Source organism: Micrasema longulum, unplaced genomic scaffold (genome assembly GCF_059751315.1).
Source record: "Micrasema longulum isolate JH-2025_06_02 unplaced genomic scaffold, ASM5975131v1 h1tg000242l, whole genome shotgun sequence".
NCBI lineage: Eukaryota > Metazoa > Arthropoda > Insecta > Trichoptera > Brachycentridae > Micrasema > Micrasema longulum.
In genome coordinates, this window is record NW_028277447.1 from 1,094,858 (window position 1) to 1,117,992 (window position 23,135).

Consider the following 23,135-nt stretch of genomic DNA (forward strand, 5'->3'; position numbering starts at 1 on the left):
CACAAACAACATTCTATGAGTGCAGTGCGTTTTTTTTCATCCAAATCTTTCATCAAGCGAGCTGTGCCAGTGTCCATTTAGACCGTCAGCTCTTTATAAGCTGTGCCAGCGTCTCACGACCGCCAGCTTAACCAGCCAGGTTCCAGGTTCCAGCACTCATCACGCCTCATCATCAACAGGTTAGTGGAGTTGCGCAACCTTCCTTCCCAACTATATAGTGTACTTACTAATTTTTTCTCCATCTAGGACGAGGTGTTTTTCACACCTCGTCTACTTCTCAACACCTATTAATCCTATTTCTCTGACACCGTATACACTCTTCAATATTACTTATCAGACCGACAAGAATTCTTTTATACAACAACTCTTATATTACAAACATACCAGCCAAAATTCAGGTGTCAAACAAAAAAAAATTGTGCACAGTAAAAAAAAAACGTACTTAGATAGGGATACCATTAGTAAAAAAATATTCTCGCCACTTTTTAATTTCGGTAGGTACGGGAGTAAATGATTATTAAATTTCGTGTTAATTTGAATAACCACCCGGACTAAAAGGGTTAAACAAGCAAAAAATTTCATTTTGTACCGTCTAGTGAATTCGTAATAAGAATATAATGGAATCTGATAGGGTAATGATCGAATACTTTTGTTTAACTAACCGTTAAAATATTAATTTTGACCATAGTTAACATTGCAATTTTCATAATATTTTTTTTATTTCTTTGTTTTATATTGCACTTTGTTTACGTCTTTGTTTTATTATTAAAATTTTTAGAGTTGTCACTTTATTTTTTTTATTTTTAAAAAAGATTTATTTCATTCTAGTTAATCTCTACTTAAAATAAGAGTTCTCAATAATTTATTTTTGCGTTATAATTATATAATCTTATCAATTCACTCCCATTAAACACGCGCACACATTCAAACCCACATAATTATTTTTATTGATTTTTTCTTTTCTTTTCTTGGCTTTAATATTTTTTTTGCTGTATTTTTGTTAAACGCTTTATTGGTTTCATTTAATGCTTTTATATAATTAACATGTTACTAATGAAAGGTAATATAGAAGTCTAGGTATCTACAGGGCTTATGGCCTGTCATTGGCTGGTTTAAGTGGCCACTTTAAACACTGTCAACATCAACATCACTGTCAACGTCAAAAGATGAAGGAATTTAAGGAATATAGATGTTCAAACATGGGCAGAATGGTGAATTTTTCACAGTGTGTAAAGTGGCCACATAAACCAGCCAATGACAGGTCATAAACCCTGTAGATGCTTAGACTTCTACATTATCTTCTCTAAAATGTTCTTTTTCTTTGTTGTACTATGTTAATATTAACAGTTCCCCAGGGAGTTGAATCCAGTCTTTGTCTACAAAAATTTGAACAAACTCAAAATATTGTTGTTATCATTTAATGTTACACATATTTTGTTGAGCTGTTATTTTTTACAATAAAACAATACATTTAAAGAAAACTGTTAAAAATAAAGAGTTCTTATCATCATTCCCTTTCGCACCGAATGGTGCATAGGGCACTGTGGTACACTGATCGCAGCGTATCATGATCATTTTTGTTACATGAAGGAAAAATGATCAGTCTTACGCTTCAGGTACCAGTCCAGGTTCTACGAAATATTCTAGTATAAAAACACCCTTTTAAATAAATACTTCATATCAACCATATCAGGAATCGAATCTGAGTCCTTTTGCATGGTAGGCAAACGCGCTGACCATTACAAGTAAGTTCTTATCGGTCATATAAACAAGTAAAAATTCATGAATTATTTCGTTCCTAATATAAGTCAAAATGTCGGTATTCATAAAGCTGCATGTGAAGATGTTTCATTAAGATGAGTAAATTAATCTGACTCTTTAGATTCTATTCTAGAAACAATGAAGTATATCAGTATACCACTATATATTTTACGTTGGCCCCACCAGGAATCGAACCCCGGGCCTTAAAAAGAAACGCTGTCTCACTTTTCTTTATACAAACGTATTCCCTTATTTACTCATTGGAATTTGTTTTTCTAAGCCAATAACAAGCTTATAAAACCTCTAATATAGACATTAATAATATATTTATTCAGTATATTAAATTAACTTAATTTAAACAATCTAACCAACAACGAAGTATTACGTGAAACCAATACTAATAGCGAACTATTTACCCTTGTTAAGCTTCGTGAGATTTTATAATTTGGCCGAGTGTTGAAAGGTGATAAATATGCCATACTTCAGCTTGTCACGAAGGGGAAGATAGAGGGATGTAGAAGGGTCGGAAGAAAACGGCTTTCCTGGATTCGAAACATCCGAGCATGGACCAGGATTAGAACTGTGGAGAAGCTGTTTCGCACTGCTCGGGATATCTTTCTCCCAAGTGGTCGTCAACGTCGGGGGACCCGACATGACACGTGAAGAAGAAAAAGAAACAATCTTACAATCTTTTTAAATAAACAATATTGTACTATTGTATTTTTAGGTGTCATTTAAGAAAAATGTTTGTAATTGGTTTCTGCACATCGATAGGAACGAAGTTGTCAGTTTTTTTAAAGTTCGAGATTAGCGAAAATGAACTTCTGTTTTCCTTCCAAATTTTTATTTGCTTCAGAAGAAATTTTAAAAAAACACCGAACTTCTTCATTGTACAAAAAGTAAAATAAAGTCGGTAAAAATAATGTCTCATCGTTTGAGAATCACCGTTTATTCGCATCGTAGCCGAGGGTAATTAAAAGTTCAAGCTAACTGTTCAGTACTACTGCTATGTACGTTCCGCCGGTTCCCAAACTTGCGTTTCAACTAATTAATTAGCACGAAAATATCAATTGCTTTCAGTCGTCTTACTATGTCAAGTTTAAGTTCGTCTATTTGTAGGTGATCAGTAAAATTTTAATTTATTTTGATTCTATATTTGTGGTGATATACTCATGTGTCTGCGTCAACTAATTGCTGGTCCCATCTCAACACAGGATATTTAGTCCAATGGAGTTAGGACTTTTGTCTCAAACAATGTACCATAAACTTACGTATGTAACAATGTTTTGAGTATGTTCAAATGCTTGCAGACTGGCTGGATTTTCTCCCTAGGGAGTTGTTCATATTTAAATTTGTTGCAACAGAGAGGGAAAACATTTATGAGAAGGGAATATGGGAGTCTAGGAATTTACAGGGCGTATAACCTGTCATTGGCTGGTTTAAGTGGCAACTGTGTAACATTCACCATTCTGCGTATATTTTGACATCCACATTTCCTCAACTCTTCCATCTGTTGACTTTTAAAAAAAAATCATTTTTAATTGCTTGCTTGTATGAGTGAATTCGAAGAAAGACATTAAGTCTTTAAAATGGATTCGGGTATGTGGTGGATGCTTTCAATGTTGACTTTTGTGAAGTAAAAGAGCTGAAACCTTTATCATGCGGGTGAGATTCATCCGGCTGAACCAATTCACCTACTTGGCAACGCCTGAAAATAATTTTCCAATTTCGTATACTTTTACCGGGTAATTAATTCAACCATTTTTTGAGTATGTCCAAATGCTTGCAGACTGGCTGGATTTTCTCCCTAGAGAGTTGTTCATATTTAAATTTGTTGCAACAGTGGGGGAAAACATTTTTGAGAAGAAAATATGGGATATGAGAGATAGTCTGCAAGCATTTGGACATACTCAAAACATTGTTGAATTAACTACCTGGTAAAATAAGAAGTATACAAAATCGGAAAATTGTTTTCAGGCGTTGCCTAGTAGGTGAATTGGTTCAGCCGGGTGAATCTCACCCGCGTGATAAAGGTTTCAGCTCTTTCACTTCACAAAGTCAACAGATGGAAGGGTTCAGGAAATGTGGATGTTCAAACATAGGCAGAATGGTAAATGTTACACAGTGTGTAAAGTGGCCACTTAAACCAACCAATGACAGGTTATAAGTCCAGTATATGCCTAGACTCCCATATTCCCTTCTCAAAAATGTTTTCCCTCTCTGTTGCAACAAATTTTAATTATGTATGTAAATAAATGGATTTTAGAGCTGTCGATAAATGGAATTATTGACGTATTCTCTCCATAATCTAATTACTTTGCAATGGGTATCGCAAATCCGTCTCACTGCTTGACTCAAGATTCTGCCTCTTTTGGGTTTCCCTGCGATTGCCTTTAGTACTTTCATCTCTGACGTTCTGAGCAGTTATTTGGTTTATCTGTTTAGTTTTTCTATTTAGTTTTTCCACTTGGTTTTTCGTATTTTTTATTTTCTCTCTATCTATTCTCGCCTCTGTTGTATACACCATGATTTGGTCTGACACACGTTTGGTATATCCGAATTATGTTTCCAATAATCATGTGTTCATTGTACTATACGACATTTCTTAGGCATCCAGATGTTTACTAACTGAGATGGATATGTTCTCATCATCACTATGGCAGCATCATCTGCATGACGTGTGATGTTAATGACCTTATCTCCCGTAGTAGATTCACTACTTTTTTTATTCTTAAAAGCGTTTTTTATATATATATTTATTCTGCTTGTGTAAGAAAATGTTTTAGGCGTAGATATTGTTGTTGTATATTTAGTTATAAAGGTGATAAACTTGCTTTGTTTCTTTTTTGTTCTCAATATGTGTTATTTTCTAAATGCTAATATTATTTATGTCCCGAATTGACCTGTTGTAACTCCTGGGAGTGTAATTCAACGTATTATACTTGTAAAATACTTTGTGTAATATGATTTATAAATAAAAAATAAAAATATGAAAACATTTCTCCACAATATCCATATTGATTTTAAAAATACAATTAATCATTCTAAATCCATTTTGTATATTTTTATCGGTATTCGTAGTATGTGATATCTCTCAATTGTTATTGTAAACGGTTGAAATCACTAGAGCACAGCGTAACACTCGCAGATGATGAAGTAACAAAAAGCGGTCTATTGTTTCCGTACATTTATGGGATTGTGAATCTGCCTTTTTAGTTCTCAATCCTTGCTTAAGTAACCGTGCCAAAGTAATGGTATAAAAATGCTAATGCCATGGTGTAGCGCTTCCCAATTAGAGGATCGCGTGCCGTTTTAACTCCAGAAAAACGAAATTATTCCCTAATAGTATTGTATTAAATATCGAAAAAAAAACATTTCTTTACAAAAGCACTCGTCCCGGGTTCCGTTTCTATTTCAGTCACGAATTTTTTCGACTCGATAGTAGCTCTCGGGTAAAAATCCTCGAAAAGGAATCGAGATATGTGCCGTTTTATGCATGTAATTGCAATATCGTGAGTATTCTGTCAAAATTGTGCTCTTTTGACTTAATTTTTTTTTTAAATTTTATTTTCTTTTATTCAGGAAACATACAGTACAGTTACAAAGTTTAATATTTTACACAATTGGACTTAATTCTAATGGACCAGTGAAGTTTCCATATTAAAAAGCAATTAAATGTAAGGTTAATTATGAAAGTATAAAAAAGAGAAGGAAAAAGAAAACATAAATGAAAGTTGTTTAAAAATTAAAATTTAAGTGAAAAAAATATATTTTAAGGTTTGTAGTTTGTAGTGAGTATTTACAAATGGAAATAATATCAAAAATGAAGAAAATTTGTAAGAGTAATTAAGAATTAATAATGGAATTATGAGATTATACTATTGAAAAAATACTCTACAATCTGCAAAAATGCACTAAGTCCTATCTACACTAAAGGTCGAGAGATTTTCTGTAATAAGTCAATATAACATTAATCCGATCTGGGAAAAAGCACCAAGGGACAAGGGATGCCGTACTGGTGGGCCATCAATAACAATACTTCGGATGTATTCAGCAAAGCTTATGGAGCAGTACTGACTTGAGAAAAGGTGAGATTGTTGGTCGACGACGTGATATCCTGGAGATGTCTAGTAAGTGATGTCTACATGCTTCACTCAGTTATACCTGTTGGAAGGGCAATCTCTATGTGAACAATATTACTTTGAACATTGACATTTTTCACGTCTATGAGGGAGTTTTTCGTTACAAGATTCTCTTACTTTTTTAACGTATTATTCTCTGAATAATCTGTATACTTATGTGTTTTTTTTATACCGAATTTCATCTTATTATTTTAATTATTTCTTTATGCATGAATTAAGACTTTTCATTTTGTAATGTACATATATATGAATAAATCAAATTGAAAAACATTTTTAGAGAACACATTTGCAGAGCAAGACTGATAACCTCACTTCTTAAAACAAATGATCGGCTGTGGCTGTATTTGGAGAACCGATCCAGTGCCCTTAAATCAAAAAGGAAGTTTGTTCATTTAACTTTGTATAATGTATTATTTCAGACAACATTTTTGCTTTTTTTGTGATTCCGCAATCACTAATCAAACAACGCGTCGCTTTCTCGCGTGAGAAAGCTGAATTAGACACGCTTTGGTAATACTCGAACTTGCCTTTTGTGGGGTAAATTATGAAAAATACACATCATTACCGAGAACATAAATAAACTATGCCCTGGCGTGTTACAATAATTAGGCATCTTTGTACGTAAAGCTTTTCAACCCCACATGTTTATGTTGATAATATCAACTTGCATTACTGAGAAAATTCAAACGTAACCATAAATTATTTTTGCCGCTCTTTTGTAATAATCTTACTCGAATTCTATTTTCTTCACACAGAAAACTTTTTTCAGACTCGTCTGTTCCATGAATTCAACCATGAAAAAATCTGCGACGTTGAAAATACAATACAATACCTTCACAACTATAAATAAAATTTCCAAGGAAGAATATGAAAGTTTTGACAGACCATTTTTCCTAACCAAATATTTATCATAATTTTACATTTCTGATCACATTATATACATAACTGCACTACTGCGGGCGGATTTATAATCTTCATCTTCACTGCTGGTGGCAGAATTACATATGGAGTTTAAAATAAATGTAAACACTAATACCCGTATGCAGAGACAAAACTTAAGGTGAGGAAAGTACATTCTAATTTTATATGCAGAGAATAACCCGAAGGTGGCGGCAATAGAACGTACTTTCCTCACCTTAAGGTTTGACTCTGCATACGGGTATAGGTTCAGAAATATAATATTCTTGCAGCCATACCAAATGTTTGAATTCGACTATCTTCATAATTAGAATAAATTCTGATTAATCGGGACAAAATTCAAACTTGCTTATCGAACATCACATACATGTGATTATACATTTATAATCATTACTCAAAAAATGAGTTCAATGTCAAAAAGATACTCAAAGTAAAATAATAATTTCTACATACTTCGTACGGAATTTCTATAGCAACGCTGTCCAACCCAGGGAGGGATCCAGTTTTAAACGTTCCTTTGGTTTCCATCATTGGAACTGACTTCTTTTCTGTTTCTGACTTGTAGAAAGAGTCTGAAGGAATGTTTTTAAAGGGTGTTTTCCATGATCCTCTGAAGTAGAGACCGTTGAAGAGAATCATGAGAGAGTTGGGATCTGTAATCACGATTTAAACATTAAAAATTCAATATAACATTGATTTGCGATATTTGCTCCAGTTCTCTTGTAATTGCCATCGATATTAAAATGCCAAAACTAATCAAAACATTCATAAAAAAAAATAGTTTTGATTGAACACTGTGATTGTTTATCATTCATAATTATGGAATATTTGCAACTTATTTGATAAATTTGCATTTTACATTATAATTTTTTCTACAGTAACAATTGGTTTTAGAGCGTGATGGTAAAATGTATTAATTAAAATATATTTAATTTGTGAAAAATATTATTTACATTTGTAATATTTCAAAAATCTTGTATAGTATTTTTATATGCAGTAAATGCTTGTTATAGTGATTTTTTATGTAAATTTGATGGTAACCATTTTAATCATATTAAAACTAAATAATTGAAGTATTATAACAATAATTTATGGTAAAATTAAAAAAATTACGAAACGCACGAAACAGTATCAAACACCTCATTGAATTGCAAAAGCAATTTTAAAATATAAAAAAGTCAAAGCAAAAGTATATTACTGACTGCTTTACCTCGAATATCCTTACTTCCGACGCGATTAGCCGACAAAGTATTGGTAATGTCATCCTTTCCAAAAATCGATTTGGATTTTCTGTCATGAGTTCTGGCTTCCATCGCTTCCATAATCTCATCCGCTCCATTTATGTCCTGAGTCTTCTTTTGTAATGAGTTCAGCAATTTAGTTTTGTCTTTGTTACTCTTTCCCGGCTTAATCAAATCCTGTTTATCATAAAGTTCCGAGTCAGATTTTTCTGGTGTGTCTTCCATGGCGAATGATATAATTTTTTCATTTTCGATTTTTTGTGTTTTGTCGACGTTCTTTGTATCTGCAACTACAGAATCATCTATGTTTTCTTTAATTTCTTCTTTTGCTTCGTCAATTGTTTTTGTTTTGTCGGAGTTTATTTCAACAACACTTTCTTTATTAGGAATGATTTCGGTAACGACAGGATCCTTAATTTCTATTGATGGCATTGGATTTATTTGATCAACCTTATCTTCGTTTTCCACTGCCTCTTTTTTAATTTGAAAGAAGCTGGAATCATATCTTTCAACACTTTTAACTTCTGTCAAATAATATTCTTCCAAAACTTTTCTGTAATCATCATTAACTGTATAGTTTTTGTATACGTAGAACCAGTTTTTGAATTCTGGTGTATTTACTTTATACAAATTTGTTTGATTTAACCTTTGCATGATACCTTGGTACATGTTTCTAACAATTTTTTCATCTTTGGGTAACTTAAGAGCTGCTTCCAACTGAGTTTTGGTCTCTCCGCGAGCTCCTTCAGCCAAAATAGCTAAAATGACGGAGTATCCCAATGGAGAAAAGGCCAAGTTGGATACGTCATCTACATAGCTCTAAAACCAAAAGTAAGTGGTTAAAAAATACATTCGTTTATGGTAAAGTGTAACAGTCTTATTCAATATTTTTAGAATTTACCTGAAAAATGGCTGAAGATAATTCATTAGTGGCTTCTCCAATGAAACTTCCAGGGTTCTCGTTTGATCTACCTCTTCTCGGCCAGGCAGTTATTAAAGTCACCAGTCCCAGCAACACCAAAACTAAAACAAAACAAAAAGATTTTCAATTCGTATTAAGTTTTATTAGATCGTATAGAACATCATATTAACATATTTTTAAATTAAACTTGAATTCATATTTTTTTTTGAGTTAATTACCGAGATCTCTCAAAATTATATCTTTCAAAAAACGCCATGATGAGTGATGAATTTCATTACCGAACTCTTTTTAAACAATATTGTCGCTATTGAGTTTGTGATAAATTATTTATTAGGCCAAAAACATTTCTTCAATATTACAAAAACTCCGCGCATTTAAGTTTAATCACTAAATAATGAAGCAGTATAATTTTTTGCATTCGAATCGAATAAAAGGTATTCAATCCTTTTAATAGATTGATTTTGGTAGGAGTAATAAACAGTTCAGCTATACCCAAAAGAAACCCTTTAAACAGTGTTTTCTTTCATATTTAACTTAATAAATTAACATAAAAATGTTTAAATAATAAGTACCTTGCTTTAAGAATTAAATTTTTCATATCTGTAATAAGATTCGTTCATTTGTAAGAGTTCATTTTAAAACCCAAATAACTGTCATAGTACAAAGAAAACAAAAATAATTGGCATAATTTATTTTATCGCAGTTTTAAAAAGGACACAGTTAGTGAAAAGCAGAACGATCCACTTTAATAAATAATTCATGAACCATGTGATTAATGTAGAAGAAACACAGCAAGAAAGGGGATTCTAGAGACAAATTGAAGGGTTTAGGAAAAGAGTTTGATTTTTAAGAATGAAGTTTTCATATACTTGTACCATTTATGTTTTTGATTAAAACATAATTTTCAATTTTAATATACAATTACACCGCCTCTTCCTCTTAAATTTTTGTAAGTATTTTCTCAGTTTTGCACATTCACCATATTTTTTTTTATAAAAGATTTTTCAAAATAACAATAATCATGGAGAACAGGAAATCAAAATGACATGAACCGACTACAAAGACAGCAAAATAAAATGTTTAAGTAAATATATTACCCACCCTATCTAACAGACACTAAATAACTTTTTAAACAAACTAAGCAATTTAATGTAACTGAACTTTTTCAACTAGAATCCTTAAAATTTATTCACAAATTAGCCACTGAAGTAATTGTAGACAAAGAACTAAAAATTGTACTAAACATGGACACAATACAAGAATATCAGAAAAATATCATGCACAACCTTCCAAAATGAGACAAGGACAGTCGAGACTAATAAACCATGGACTTAAATGGTGCATAGGGCACTGCACTGATAATCCAATCGCAGCGTATCTTGATCATTTTTGTTACATAAAGGTAAGATGATCAGTCTTACACTTCGGGTACCAGTCCAGGGACTATGAAATATTCTCGTGTGAAAACCCCCTTTTAAATAAATATTCCACATCAACCATGTCAGGAATCGAACCCGAGACCTTTTGCATGGTAGGTAAACGCGCTGACTATTACGCCATGAGGCCGACATTTGGATGATTATTAATGTCTGGTTAATAATAGTGACGTCGTTCACAGTAGTTTTTTTTTCTTCATCCATTTTCAAGAGACTGCCTTTCAATTTAATGCTCTAATTTTTTCCGCGCGTAAGAAAACATTTTTTAAATCAAATTTCCCGTAAGGCTGAACTTCTTCATTCAGTGCCCTTATTATTATGTACTAAAAGGGATATAATGATGGTGATGAAAATACTGACCATGTGTATTTGATTGATCTCAAATTTATTATAATGCAGTATATTAACCTTAGAATGTATACATCATATACTCTAAGATATTAACGCTTTTAAGTTTTTTGTTTAATAGTTCTTAATTTAAATTTTTATTGATTTTTGTGATTGCCACACCGAAGTATTGTTACTCTGGTGGGTACTATAGCATAGTATATAAAGATAGCTCAGGGGCTATAATCTCTCTCTATTTCTTTTTTTCTCGAAGTCTTCGGTCGTCACGGAGCGCACTATGCTTTAAAATAAATATTGTATACAGTCCACTATTATCAAGATCTTTTATTTAGTAAGATTGCCGCCATATTTATCGAATTGGCTACAAACACCAGCACACATTTTCCAAACACTATACTCAACTAAAGTTATGATCTTTTCTCTACAAGGAAGGCATCAACAACTCTTAAAAGGAGCTAAATCCAAACAATATACATTTATAATATATTTTTTTTAAATACATTAAATTTCTAATATAGTTGAAAACTATCGTTGGATATAAAAGTCAAATTTTGCTAACATTTACTAGCATCATTTTAACAGTGTTCAAACGAGGTTTTCAGTTTAAACTTGATAAGATAAACCTGGTTTATGACGGTCAACTCCGGGCATTCACATTGCATCTTATGATAAATAATATTAGCAAAATGGTCAGAAAATGAAGACACTACTACAAAATGTTTGAAGTATTATGATATTGTTGTAATTTTAGCATTCGTGTGATTCGCTTTTTTGCTCTGTTCTTTTAGTTATGCTAATTTAATTTGCAGTGCAATATGACCATTTTAAGCTTTGTAAATAATAGTGAACCAGTACAACAATAAGGCTATGAGAAATTTAACGATTTTAATTCCTACTAATTTGTACTTGCAGCCAACGAAGGCAGCTGGAAATTTTACAAAAAACAGTTTTTTTATGTTTAAGAAAATCAATTGAACCCATTGGCTGCCTCCGTTGTCTAATTAATGGCTATGAAGCTTGACTCCCACACGAAAGGTTCTGAGTTCAGTTCCTGGTGAGAACGAACAAAATTTCTCAAACCTGGGTATTCTGCACTGTTTTTTACCACTGTAATTGGGCCTTCTTGGCTCCGACTACAGTGGGATTTTGTAACGTAAAGAAAAAACTGATTTTCTGTTTGAGCAATTAAATATAAGTTTAAAAAAAAAATAACCGTATTTAATTACAGGTTGATGACAAGGGTATTTTAAATTTCCGAACAAATATACACCTCTTCGTACATAAAATTTTATGTTACTTTATCGACAATCGAAGATAATTCTGTTACCTTCCCATTGGAATCGGGGCAATCGGAGTGGAGCAAAAAAATAAGTAAAAAATATCTACCAATATCAGAAAATCTCTTATCGTTTTATTAAATCAAGAACCATAAAAAAGTAAGTAAAAAATTGTGCATTGCATTGGTACCTACTTTGATGAGGAAGCTCAGTGCTACGGGAAATTGGATACAAAAACCGTTTTCTTACACGCGGTAAAAATTAGAGCATTTAATTGCCCCTCGAAGTTTCTCGAAAATGTATTTAAAAAAAATCCTTTTCAGGTTCTTGTGAATCAACCAATTAATTACAGCGTTGTTGTATGTTGGGATAGTTTTTTGATTTCCGGGTAGCCATGTTTTTCAACGTTTAGTGTATTTTGATAGATACGGGGTTCTCCTTTTATATGACAGGAAAATTAACCGACTTGAACTTGTGACGTCACGGTCAGAGTAATTTCGAAATTACAAAAAAGATCCACACCACAGTAACGATCGCACGTAGTTTTTAGAGAATTTGCGGTGGAAGAGCGGTTTGATGAATACGTATTTAAATATATTATGTAGTCACTATCTCGTTGATGTCTTCCCGATTACTGTGCGAAATAGACAACTGCACGTAAGACTGATTAAGCTTACAATGTTTGATTATGTCCAAATGCTTGCAGACTGGCTGGATTTCCTCCCTAGGGAGTTGTTCATATTTAATTTTATTTCAACAGAGAGGGAAAACATTTTTGAGAAGGAAATATGGAACTCTGGGCATTTACAGGGCTTATGACCTGTCATAAGCTGGTTTAAATGGCCGCTTTACACCCTGTCTTACATTCACCATTCTGCCCATGTTTGAACATCCACATTTCCTCAACTCTTCCATCTGTTAACTTTTGTGAAGTAAAAGATCTGAAACGTTTATCACGTGGGTGAGATTTTTCCGGCTGAACCAAATCACCTACTAGGCAACGCCTGAAAATAATTTTGTGATAAAGGTTTCAGCTCTTTTACATCACAAAGTCAACAGATGGAAGAGTTGAGGAAATGTGGATGTTCAAACATGGGCAGAATGGTGAATATTACACAGTGTGTAAAGTGGCCACTTAAACCAGCCAATGACATGTCATAAGCCCTGTAAATGCCTAGACTTCCATGTTCCCTTCTCAAAAATGTTTTCCCTCTCTGATTATGCCTAGCTAAAATCGACAAAATCGACTAAACCGATTTCGACTATTTTTAAAGAAAGAATTAGAAAAAAAAATTCTGTCTGCATGTTTCGTTTACGTTTTTTTTTTTCAAAAATTGTTATTAAATATGAATACCGTGTGTCCGAAAACGGTAAATAAAATTAGGATTTTCTAGCTCATGTAAACGACAATTCATTAAAAAAAAGACAAAATTTAGGAACAAAACAGAGGATATAATTGAGATCGATATCCAGACTTTCTACAAAAATTTGGATATATTCAAAACATTACGTACAATATGTTCATAATATATTACTTATTTTCTCAAATCCAATGATTTGGAGAGTTAGGAAGAAATTGCCTTGATGTATATAAAGTGTTAAAATGAATAAATAGATTTTTTTAAATATTTTTTTTTACTTAGTTAGACTGTGTTTTAACAAATATATTTTTTAAAATAAAACCACTGAACTTAGGTGAGGTGAAAAACCAAACTTAATAAAAGGTAAATTAATTATTTTACATGTTTTTTAACCTTTTTTCACTAAGCATTACCTATACAGATAAATATTTTTGATAAAAACCAAAAAACATATTATAAAAAAAAATCATCATCATCTTTTCACACCTAATGATACATAGGGCACTGCATTGGTACCAATTGCAGCTTATCTTAATATTTTTTTATAACATTAAGGTAAGTTAATCAGTCTTACGCTTCAGGTTCCAGTCCATGTACTATAAAATATTCCCATATTACAACAGAGATAAAGAACATTTAAGAGAAGGTAATATAGAAGTCTAGGCATCTACAGGGCTTATGACCTGTCAATGGCTGGTTTAAGTGGCCACTTTACAAACTGTGTAACATTCACCATTCTGCCCATATTTGAACATCTACATTCCTTCAATTCTTTCATCTGTTGATGTTTGTGTAGTTAAAGAGCTGAAACCTTTATTTTTGCGGGTGAGATTCATATAATTGAATTATTTCACCTTCATACTAGGCAACGCCTGAAAATGTTATTTTTTCAATTTCTATACTTCTTCATGGACCAGGAGGATTTATCAACAATATTTTGAGTTTGTCCAAATTTTTGTAGACATAGACTGGATTCAACTCCCTGGGGAGCTGTTTATATTAACATATTACAACAGAGATAAAGAACATTTAAGAGAAGGTTATATAAAAGTCTAGGCATCTACAGGGTGTAAAGTAGCCACTCGAACCAGCCATTGACAGATCATAAGCCCTGTAGATGCCTAGACTTTTATATTACCTTCTCTTAAATGTTCTTTATCTCTGTGGTAATATGTTAATATAAACAGCTCCCCAGGGAGTTGAATCCAGTCCTTTCTACAAAAATTTCGACAAACTCAAAATATTGTTGATGAAATATTCCAGTGTACAAACACCTTTTTAAATAAATATTTCATTTCTACCATGTCACGATTCGAACCCGAGTACTTTTGCATAGTAAGTAAACGCGTTGAATACTGCACCACGAGGCCGACTAAATAAAATAACGAGGCAAAAAAATAAAAAAAATAACATTTAAATATTTTCAATTCCCTCAGTTTCACCTTTGTTAAACCTATGTATTGATTACCTAGATCTGTAATAACGCTTTTTCTTTATCTACATATTTTTTTCATGTAATACATACATACATGTCTATTCTTTTGTTCTGTGAAAACAAAAGAAAATCGCTTCGAAAACAATAAATAATCTTTTTTAATAAAAGAAAATGTGTTACGAATGTAAATTTTGTTCCAATTTTTCATGTACTGGAAAAAACAACATATTAAATTATTGATTTGACAATATATCGTCGTGATCATAGAACTACGATGTATGTGCGAAAAATGCGACTTTGACATTATTTTTACACCATAACAGGCTAGGAGGCCTAACAGCAGTAGCAAATTACAGTTCAGAACACCCAGGCTTGAGAAAAATCACATTTAATTTTGTGTTTTTAAAGGGAATCGTACCCGGAATCTTCTGTGCGTGGTAATTATTATTTTAATACATGTGACTCGTTTGACACTGGAAAATCCCTTCTTCTACCTTTGTACATTTGACGAATTTATGTCAAACAATTCAATATTAAAATCGAGTTGTGGTCCCGTGGCTGGTGTTTTGGACTCACGGCTCAAAGGTCCGTGGTTCGAATCCCACTCTACCCTAACTTCATTCCCATTTTCTAATAGTGAGTTATTTACAACTCGTTGAAAATGGCCCTCAAAATTAAACATTTGGGTAAATCATAAAAACGCAAATATTTATTTAACTTTTTAAAAAAATGAGATATTTTTTTGTGTTGTGAAGAATGTAATATTCAACACCTCTAACATGTAAATGCCAAGACTTCCATATTTCCTTCTCAAAAATGTTTTCCCTCTATAGAGAGTGCAATAGTGCAACAAATTTAGACTTAAAACATGTTTTAATAAAATAGAAGTTTAGACTAGTTGCAGAAAAAAACATTTAAAAAAATAAATAAAATTGCGACTCGTGGGGCGAAACATTATGTCATTAATTATTATTTGTAAAAATACGTTTGTTTAAATTTATTTTTAAAAAGACGTTTATCTACAATTTATTATTAGTAAATTTGAGGTGATAAATGGAAATTCAAAATGTACGTCATGTTCCCACTTTAAATGGAATGCCTTTTGTTGATTCCACTATTTTATTGACAAGTCTAATCACCGTATTGATTTAAATCGTAAAACCGGACGTTTTAAATTTCTAGAAAAGACAACTTTCTTCGCTAGGATTACCGCAAATATTTGAGTATAATTTTTGGCCAACGACCGGCCTACATACATTTCTTCAAAACAATGAAATCCAAAGACAGTTCCTTGTCAATAGTTAATCTGTGAGCAAAAAAATCTCCAACGAATACAAGCGCTTAACTATGGTTTAAAACAAATCCCAGCTTTAATGAAAATGGCGTTCTCTTTTTTGATGTAACGACTTTGACCTTATATGAAAGTTGATTTCTACGAGTCTAAAAAAGATACGAAAAATGTTTTTTAACAAAGATAATAGGCATGTTAGACGGATTTATAAATTTCTTTTTTGTAATGTTATGGATTCTGTCTTTTAAAATGCTTATTAACATTTAAAGCAGGCACGGGCAACCTTTTTCCACTCTGGGCCAGATTGCCATTTTTTCCTCATATTCTTCTTTGCAGTCTCAATCCTGGGGATTGGTTTACAGAAAAATCCTGCATCTCGTCCCCTACTGCTCTGTATTGTCTGCAGCCCTCTTCAGCTCAACAAAAAACTTTACATATGACATGACATTACATATTTTATTTGTACGAAATATTCCCAATCAGCAAAAGTGCTGGTATGAGGGGATATTATTTATAACACAATAGTTTAAATAAAAAATCGATAAAATAACATCACATATCACTCGTCACACGGGCTGTAAGAACTGTTTTATTTAGGTGTTTTTTAAGTACGTATATGTTTTGTATATTTTTTAGATCATTAGAAAGTGGATTGTAAAAATTTATTGCTGTATACAAAAAACTGTTTCTTTTTCTGTTGGTCCTAGGTTGTTCGCAAGTTAAATTATTTGATGCTCTTGTATTTATTCTATGTGTGTTGTAGTTAAAATTAAACTCAACATTTGTCTTCGTTTTATTCTTTTTCATCTTAAATATCATTTTCATTTTTTCTGTGTAGATGAATTCCTCTAGATTGAGCATTTTTGTTATTCTATATAAATCTGTGGTTCTAGTATATTTATTAAAATTACATGTTGCTTTAAGTGCTTTATTCATTGTTCTTTGTATTGATTTTTTAGCATCTGTTTACTACATTGCAACCATATTATTAATTCATATACAAAGTGTGGAAGTATAAAAGCATTGTATATCATTAATTTTGTACTTTTATCAAAGACTTCTGTTCTTCTTATTATTCCAATAATTGGACCTAGTGCTAATTTTTCATCCACTTCTAAACCCAAGTCCTTTACATTTTCTGTTTGTTAAATTTGCTCATCTTTAATTATTATGTCAAGTTTTTTCGGGCGTTTGTTTTTTGTTTTATTATCATATTTATTTAGTCTTATTTCTATTTATTGTTAATGAGTTATTATCTTAACAGTACATAAATTTATTCAGATCCTCATTGTTGTTGTTTTGCAGTTGAGTTTCACTATCACCACTATATATATATCAATAGAGTATCATCTGCATGTACAAAATACCTCCCTGATACATTTGAATGTCTTAAGTTATCAATATACAATAAATACAATGGAGGACCTAATATTGACCCCTGAGGGACCCTTTTAGTTATTAGTATCTTATCACTCATATAATTAAGATTCTTTGTCATTGCCTTTCTTTCCTTTATATAGCTTTTTATTAGCTTTAAAGAATTTCCCCTGAAACCCAATCTTATGTAATGATCGACGGTGTCAAAGGCTTTAGATAAGTCAATAAAAATTGAAATCACGTATTTACCTTTATCTAATTCATCATTTATGTAATTCATAGCGTCTACTAACGTTGCTGACGTATTACTATTTTTTTAAAAAGCATACTGGTATGGATCGAAACCTCCATTCTTGTTAATAAATTCGACAAATCTAGTATTTAGCACTTTTTCAAAAATTTTGTGGATTTATACATATTAAACGCAATTCAAATCATATGAGACGCAATTCAAATCATATGAGATGCAATTCAAATCATATGAGACGCAATTCAAATCCTGCGCACACCTGCTTCAAATACTCCCCTCGGGGGCGCCCTCTTTGATTTGTCCCCTTGACCATTCCCTCTATTATATCATGCAGGAGACCCTCATGGCGCATGATGTGGCTGATCCATTAGGCTTGCCTCTCTGAGATGGTTTCGATTAGGTACCTCCCTTTTTCGATTCTAGTGAGAACCTCGTCATAAGTGATGTGGTCTCTCTAGGAAATTCCTAATATTTTCCTGTAACACCACATCTCAAATGCCTGTGGTCTTTTCTTATATTTTTGGGTAAGGCACCATGTCTCACAACCGTACATCAATATGATCCATACATATGTCTTGGCAAGTAGCTTGCGAAGTTTTAGTTTTATATTGTTTGACTCAAAATACTTTGATTTTTTTTTAACGGAAGCCTTGCTTAATGTATGCGGCAGTCGACTTCTCTTTTTTTGTTCTACCATCCCAGGTGATCCTGCTTCTAAGGTACATTCTTCGTGTTACGGGTTGGAATATCAAAATAACCATCCACACATACAAAACAAATATAGGTTCTAGTAGTTAGCGAATACCATATATTGTATTTTAAAAATGACAGTAATTAAACAAAGATTGAAAAGTCGTATGATGCGCCTTGGATTGAAATCATTTTCTCGATAAATACCCGCAGTCCTAGTCCAGTAAAACCCTTTATAATATTACACATACTGACGCGCTGTGAATAGAAATTAATCCAACGCGTTGCAGCGTTCCGAATGCATTTATTAATTTCCTCTAAAGTCGTATGCTCGTGTGTAATGGGTCTTAGCTAAAAGTTGTTAAATTTTACTTCTGAATTTGACATGGTTTCTATTGAACCGTCGGGTATCTGGCATAAGTTAGTCACTACAAATCCTCAAAAAATGAGATTGATTTATAACTGGCATAAAATCTTATTTATTTAGAAAGTAAATAAAAATAGGTCCCATTTTATAAATTCAAGAAATAGGTGTTATATAATAATCTGGTTGTAGTTTTATTTAAATGGTTGTTTGGGTTAAGCTTTTAACTTTAGAAGTGCAATATGCCACATTAAGTGAAATGTTAGTTACCAACTTGCACCAGAAACCCGACAGAATATGACAATATACTAGTGTATTCCTTTTTTTCAAACCACTAACATATAGAAATTCAATATATCGACGGTGGAAAAGCTTAAGTTCCTTAGCAACGTGGTACAAAAGAGCCAATCAAAGTTTTAATTGGCTTTTTAAAAATTAATTAAGAAATCTCATATAGACCAACCTATTATTTTAGCGTTATTATTACAAATGCTTGGCGTTATTATCAAATAAAAAATGAAAATGTGAGTATTTAAATGATTTTGTATCATCTTTTATAACATCAGTATCTCGCACATTACTGACGGAATTGGCAGAATTGGCTGAGTACTCAAAAGGTCTGCATTTTGATAAAAATGATTTTATAATTAAAGAAATTAAATTATATATTATTATATTTATTCACTATGTCAATGACATATTTCATCAAAGGTTAAATTAAAAAATAATATCATAATATCATATGCCGATGATACGTTTGTTTTAGTTGGGGAAATTATATGGAACTTGATAAATTTGGTAGCTAATGAAGTTATGAATTAATTGAAATTATGGTTTGACAAAAATATTTTATCTTTAAACACGAAAATTATCCCATTTTTTATTGACAAAACTAATTTAAATTTAGTAATAGAAATAATTACTCACCAAAGCAATTGCAACAAAACTAACTCGGGTTGTGGTCCTGTGGCTAGTGTCTCGGACTCACGGACCAAAGGTCTGTGGTTCGAATCCCACTTTACCCCAACTTGATTCCCATTTTCTAATAGTGAGTTATTTACAACTCGTTGAAAATGGCCCTCAAAATTAAATATTTGGGTAAATCATAAGAACGCAAATATTTCTTTTTATTAAAAAAAAAAAATTAAAAAAAAACTGCAATCTAACATGTTCAAAACTAGATACAAAAGATAAAATTGAAATCTTGGTGTATACATTTACCAAAACTTAAAATAGAAAGACCACCAGATACCATATTAGTGAACTAGTTAAACGTATTAGAAAATATATATACACCGGATTGTGCTCCCGTGGCTAGGTATCTCGAACTCACTCACGTCTCAAAGTTTCGTGGTTCGAATCCCACTCTACCCTAACTTGATTCCCATTTTTTAATAGTGAGTTTTTTACAACTCTTTGAAAATGGCCATAAAAATTAAACATTTGTATAAATCACAAGAACGCAATTTTTTTTTACAAAATTAAAAATATTCATTACAAAAGGGATATTTTAAGAATTAATAATTTGAAAATTGCTAATTAATCAATTACAATCATTATTACAATAATGTATTGTTGGATGAGGTGGAGCATATGCCAGTATATTAAACCCTCTGAAAGTAGTAAAAATATTAATTATCAAAGTAATTTTAAAGAAACCCCCAACATACAATACAGGAAATGTATATAAATTATTTATTGCCCTTCAGTAGACACCATTTTCAAAACAAAATTTACAAATAAGTCAAAATAAACAAATTTGAAATGAATAAGTCACTCAGATACCAAAATATCTCATTACAAATATCTAAATAAAAGTCATGGTTAAAATTATTTTGTTTTTAAAAAAAAAAAAAATTCAATGATCTCCCCAATGAACTAAAAAACATTAAAACAAATGTATCAATTTTTTGAAGACGAACAAAAAGAGCTTTCTTTTTTAATTAGTATAACTGTATTATTTTCTGTTTTTCTTTTTATCTCTTTTTTTTATTTTTTATTTATACATTTTCGAAATAACATAACTTCAAATCACTAAATAACTATAACAGTGAGAGTCACTCTCCAAGCAAAAGAGCATTTTTTTATGTTGGTGGTTACAGTTATAACATTTACTAAATATATAAACGTAGATTGTAATACAAAAAAAACATGTATAATTTTAAGTAACTATGTAAATTAAATAAAAGTGTTAGCATTTAAGTTAAAACAAATCTTTATTCAAAGGCTAAGAAATTCTAGGAGGTATATGTTTTTAAAAATACAGGGTTTATGACTTTAGTGAATATACTAATTGGACAAGATAATGATTTTATATCGCCCTGGGTAAACGAACGCAGACCTAACTCCAAAATCATGGCTAACCAGATCATAAAGTCACGTAGCAGGGTTATAAAGGTCTGCATTCGTAACCCAACTTGGAACTTCAAATGAAATGGCAATATTATTACGTCATGAAAGAAAAACAAGTACCTTGGGATATAATTTAAAGCTAAATTTTATAACAAGATGTTTTGTGCATATTTGCATCGTAAATATTTTTTATGCATTTTTCTTGCAACTTGATAATTGTATTTGGTTTAATATTATAAAACCTTCGGAAGATATCTAATATAGTCTTGTTCAAAATTTAAAATTCATTTTGTGATGCTCCCTAACTTCATAAGTTAAAACATGCGATCTAGAAGGGACCAAATTATATATTTATAAAAATAAATGTGAAACGTAAAGACGAGTTTCCTCTCCATTAGAGAGGTAGAAACGTTATTATCAATTATGTATGTACCTACCGACCATTTTGTAATTTTTCACTTATTTTGTCAAGATTTTTTCAACATATATATATAAAAAAATGTTCCTGGCCATTGAAATTTGTTCGGAACAATATTGCGAATCTTAACGTCACAACAACCAAGGCCAAACACGTTGCATTTTTCGAGCCACGTATTTTTATTAAATTTATTTTTTTACATTTATGTATGAAAACATTTTTCCACAATATCCATATTGATTTTGAAAATACAATTAATTATTCTAAATCCATCCATATATTTTTATCGGTATTCGTAGTACATTTTTGTAATATTTCCCTGTTACGATTTTTACTCTTCTTTATTAGAATCCTAGGATCAGTTTTTTTGGTAACACATTTAATTACATCATGTTTATATTTCATAAAATTGCTCAGATTATCGTTTTTTTTTATTTCTAATTTTTTTGTCTAATCAAAATTTTTGATAACCTGACCTTGTTTTAGCTGATGATGAAATTCTAAATCCAACCATCTATCCTTCCGCAGCTACTATGGAGCTCTGGAAGACTGTCAGCGACGACAACGCATATAAAAAAATTGACCAAACATATTCCTGAGGAATACTAAATCTATCTAGATCAAACCACCAAAAATAATTCTGTTTATACACATTTTGAAAAAGAAAAGAAAATAAATATGTGTTTTATAAATTATGAATCTTATATTATATTTAGTATATGAAAAGTACTTTCGTAAAAAGTACTTTTTAAAGTAATTCGAAAGTACTTTGGTGATGACGACGGAAGTTTGCTGCATCAGCCAGCGATGGGAAAAACATTTTAGTGATTTTACCTGTAGAAGAAGTGCGGTAATGATCCTCCCAACGCTGCTGCGTATTTTGTTTTATACAGCGTTTAGCAAAGCTAAGAGGAAATTCTGAGAAAAAAGGTGCCGTTCTTTTACAAGTTGCGGCTCTTGCTACTTCATCTGCCCTCTCATTTCCTACGATACCAGCGTGTCCTCTTATCCAGCATATTTGAATAATCATCTCTCTGATTTTTAGGTGCTTTATTCTACTCTGAATATCTACAATTAATGGATTTACAATCTGATAATATTTTTGCAATAACCCACCTCTCTGGTGGTTTTTTTCTTACATTATATTTAGAATTTGAATCTCATATTTTATTTTTTTTGGATTTGTATATTGATTCGCGAATAAATTAACCTGTTACTAAGCTCAATTGACGATGAAAATCACATTTTACGTACAACCACGATGGAACATTTACGTCTAAGTAAAAATTAAAGCGTGAATGTCAAAAATCAAAATCTTAAAAAAATCATTTGCTTTCAAAATAACACGATATGAATAAAAAATAAAACACTGAACTTCCTGGTTGTTTTTTTATTTTATTTGTTCAATTCATTTAGACACTAATCGATACAAAAATGAGTAGTTATTGGAGATTGGCGTTTCGGTTATTTAAAAGAAGTAACAGTAACAGTTACCGTTTCAAAAATAAAACAATTTCGAGAAACTAACTGTATCTTAATAAATTTGACCAGC

General features: G+C 31.5%; 1 protein-coding gene across 1 annotated transcript in view; it reads right to left on the bottom strand.

The window, feature by feature from the left end:
* Nucleotides 1-23,135, bottom strand: part of Spn100A (Serpin 100A) — a 60,625-nt gene that overhangs the window by 25,234 nt on the left and 12,256 nt on the right. Inside the window, exons 2-4 of the mRNA XM_088223584.1 lie at nucleotides 8,964-9,085; nucleotides 8,032-8,881; nucleotides 7,275-7,474 (exon numbers count right to left, since the gene is read on the bottom strand). Of these exons, the coding sequence (XP_088079710.1) occupies nucleotides 7,275-7,474; nucleotides 8,032-8,881; nucleotides 8,964-9,085 (1,172 nt within the window). The remainder of the gene's footprint in view (nucleotides 1-7,274; nucleotides 7,475-8,031; nucleotides 8,882-8,963; nucleotides 9,086-23,135) is intronic.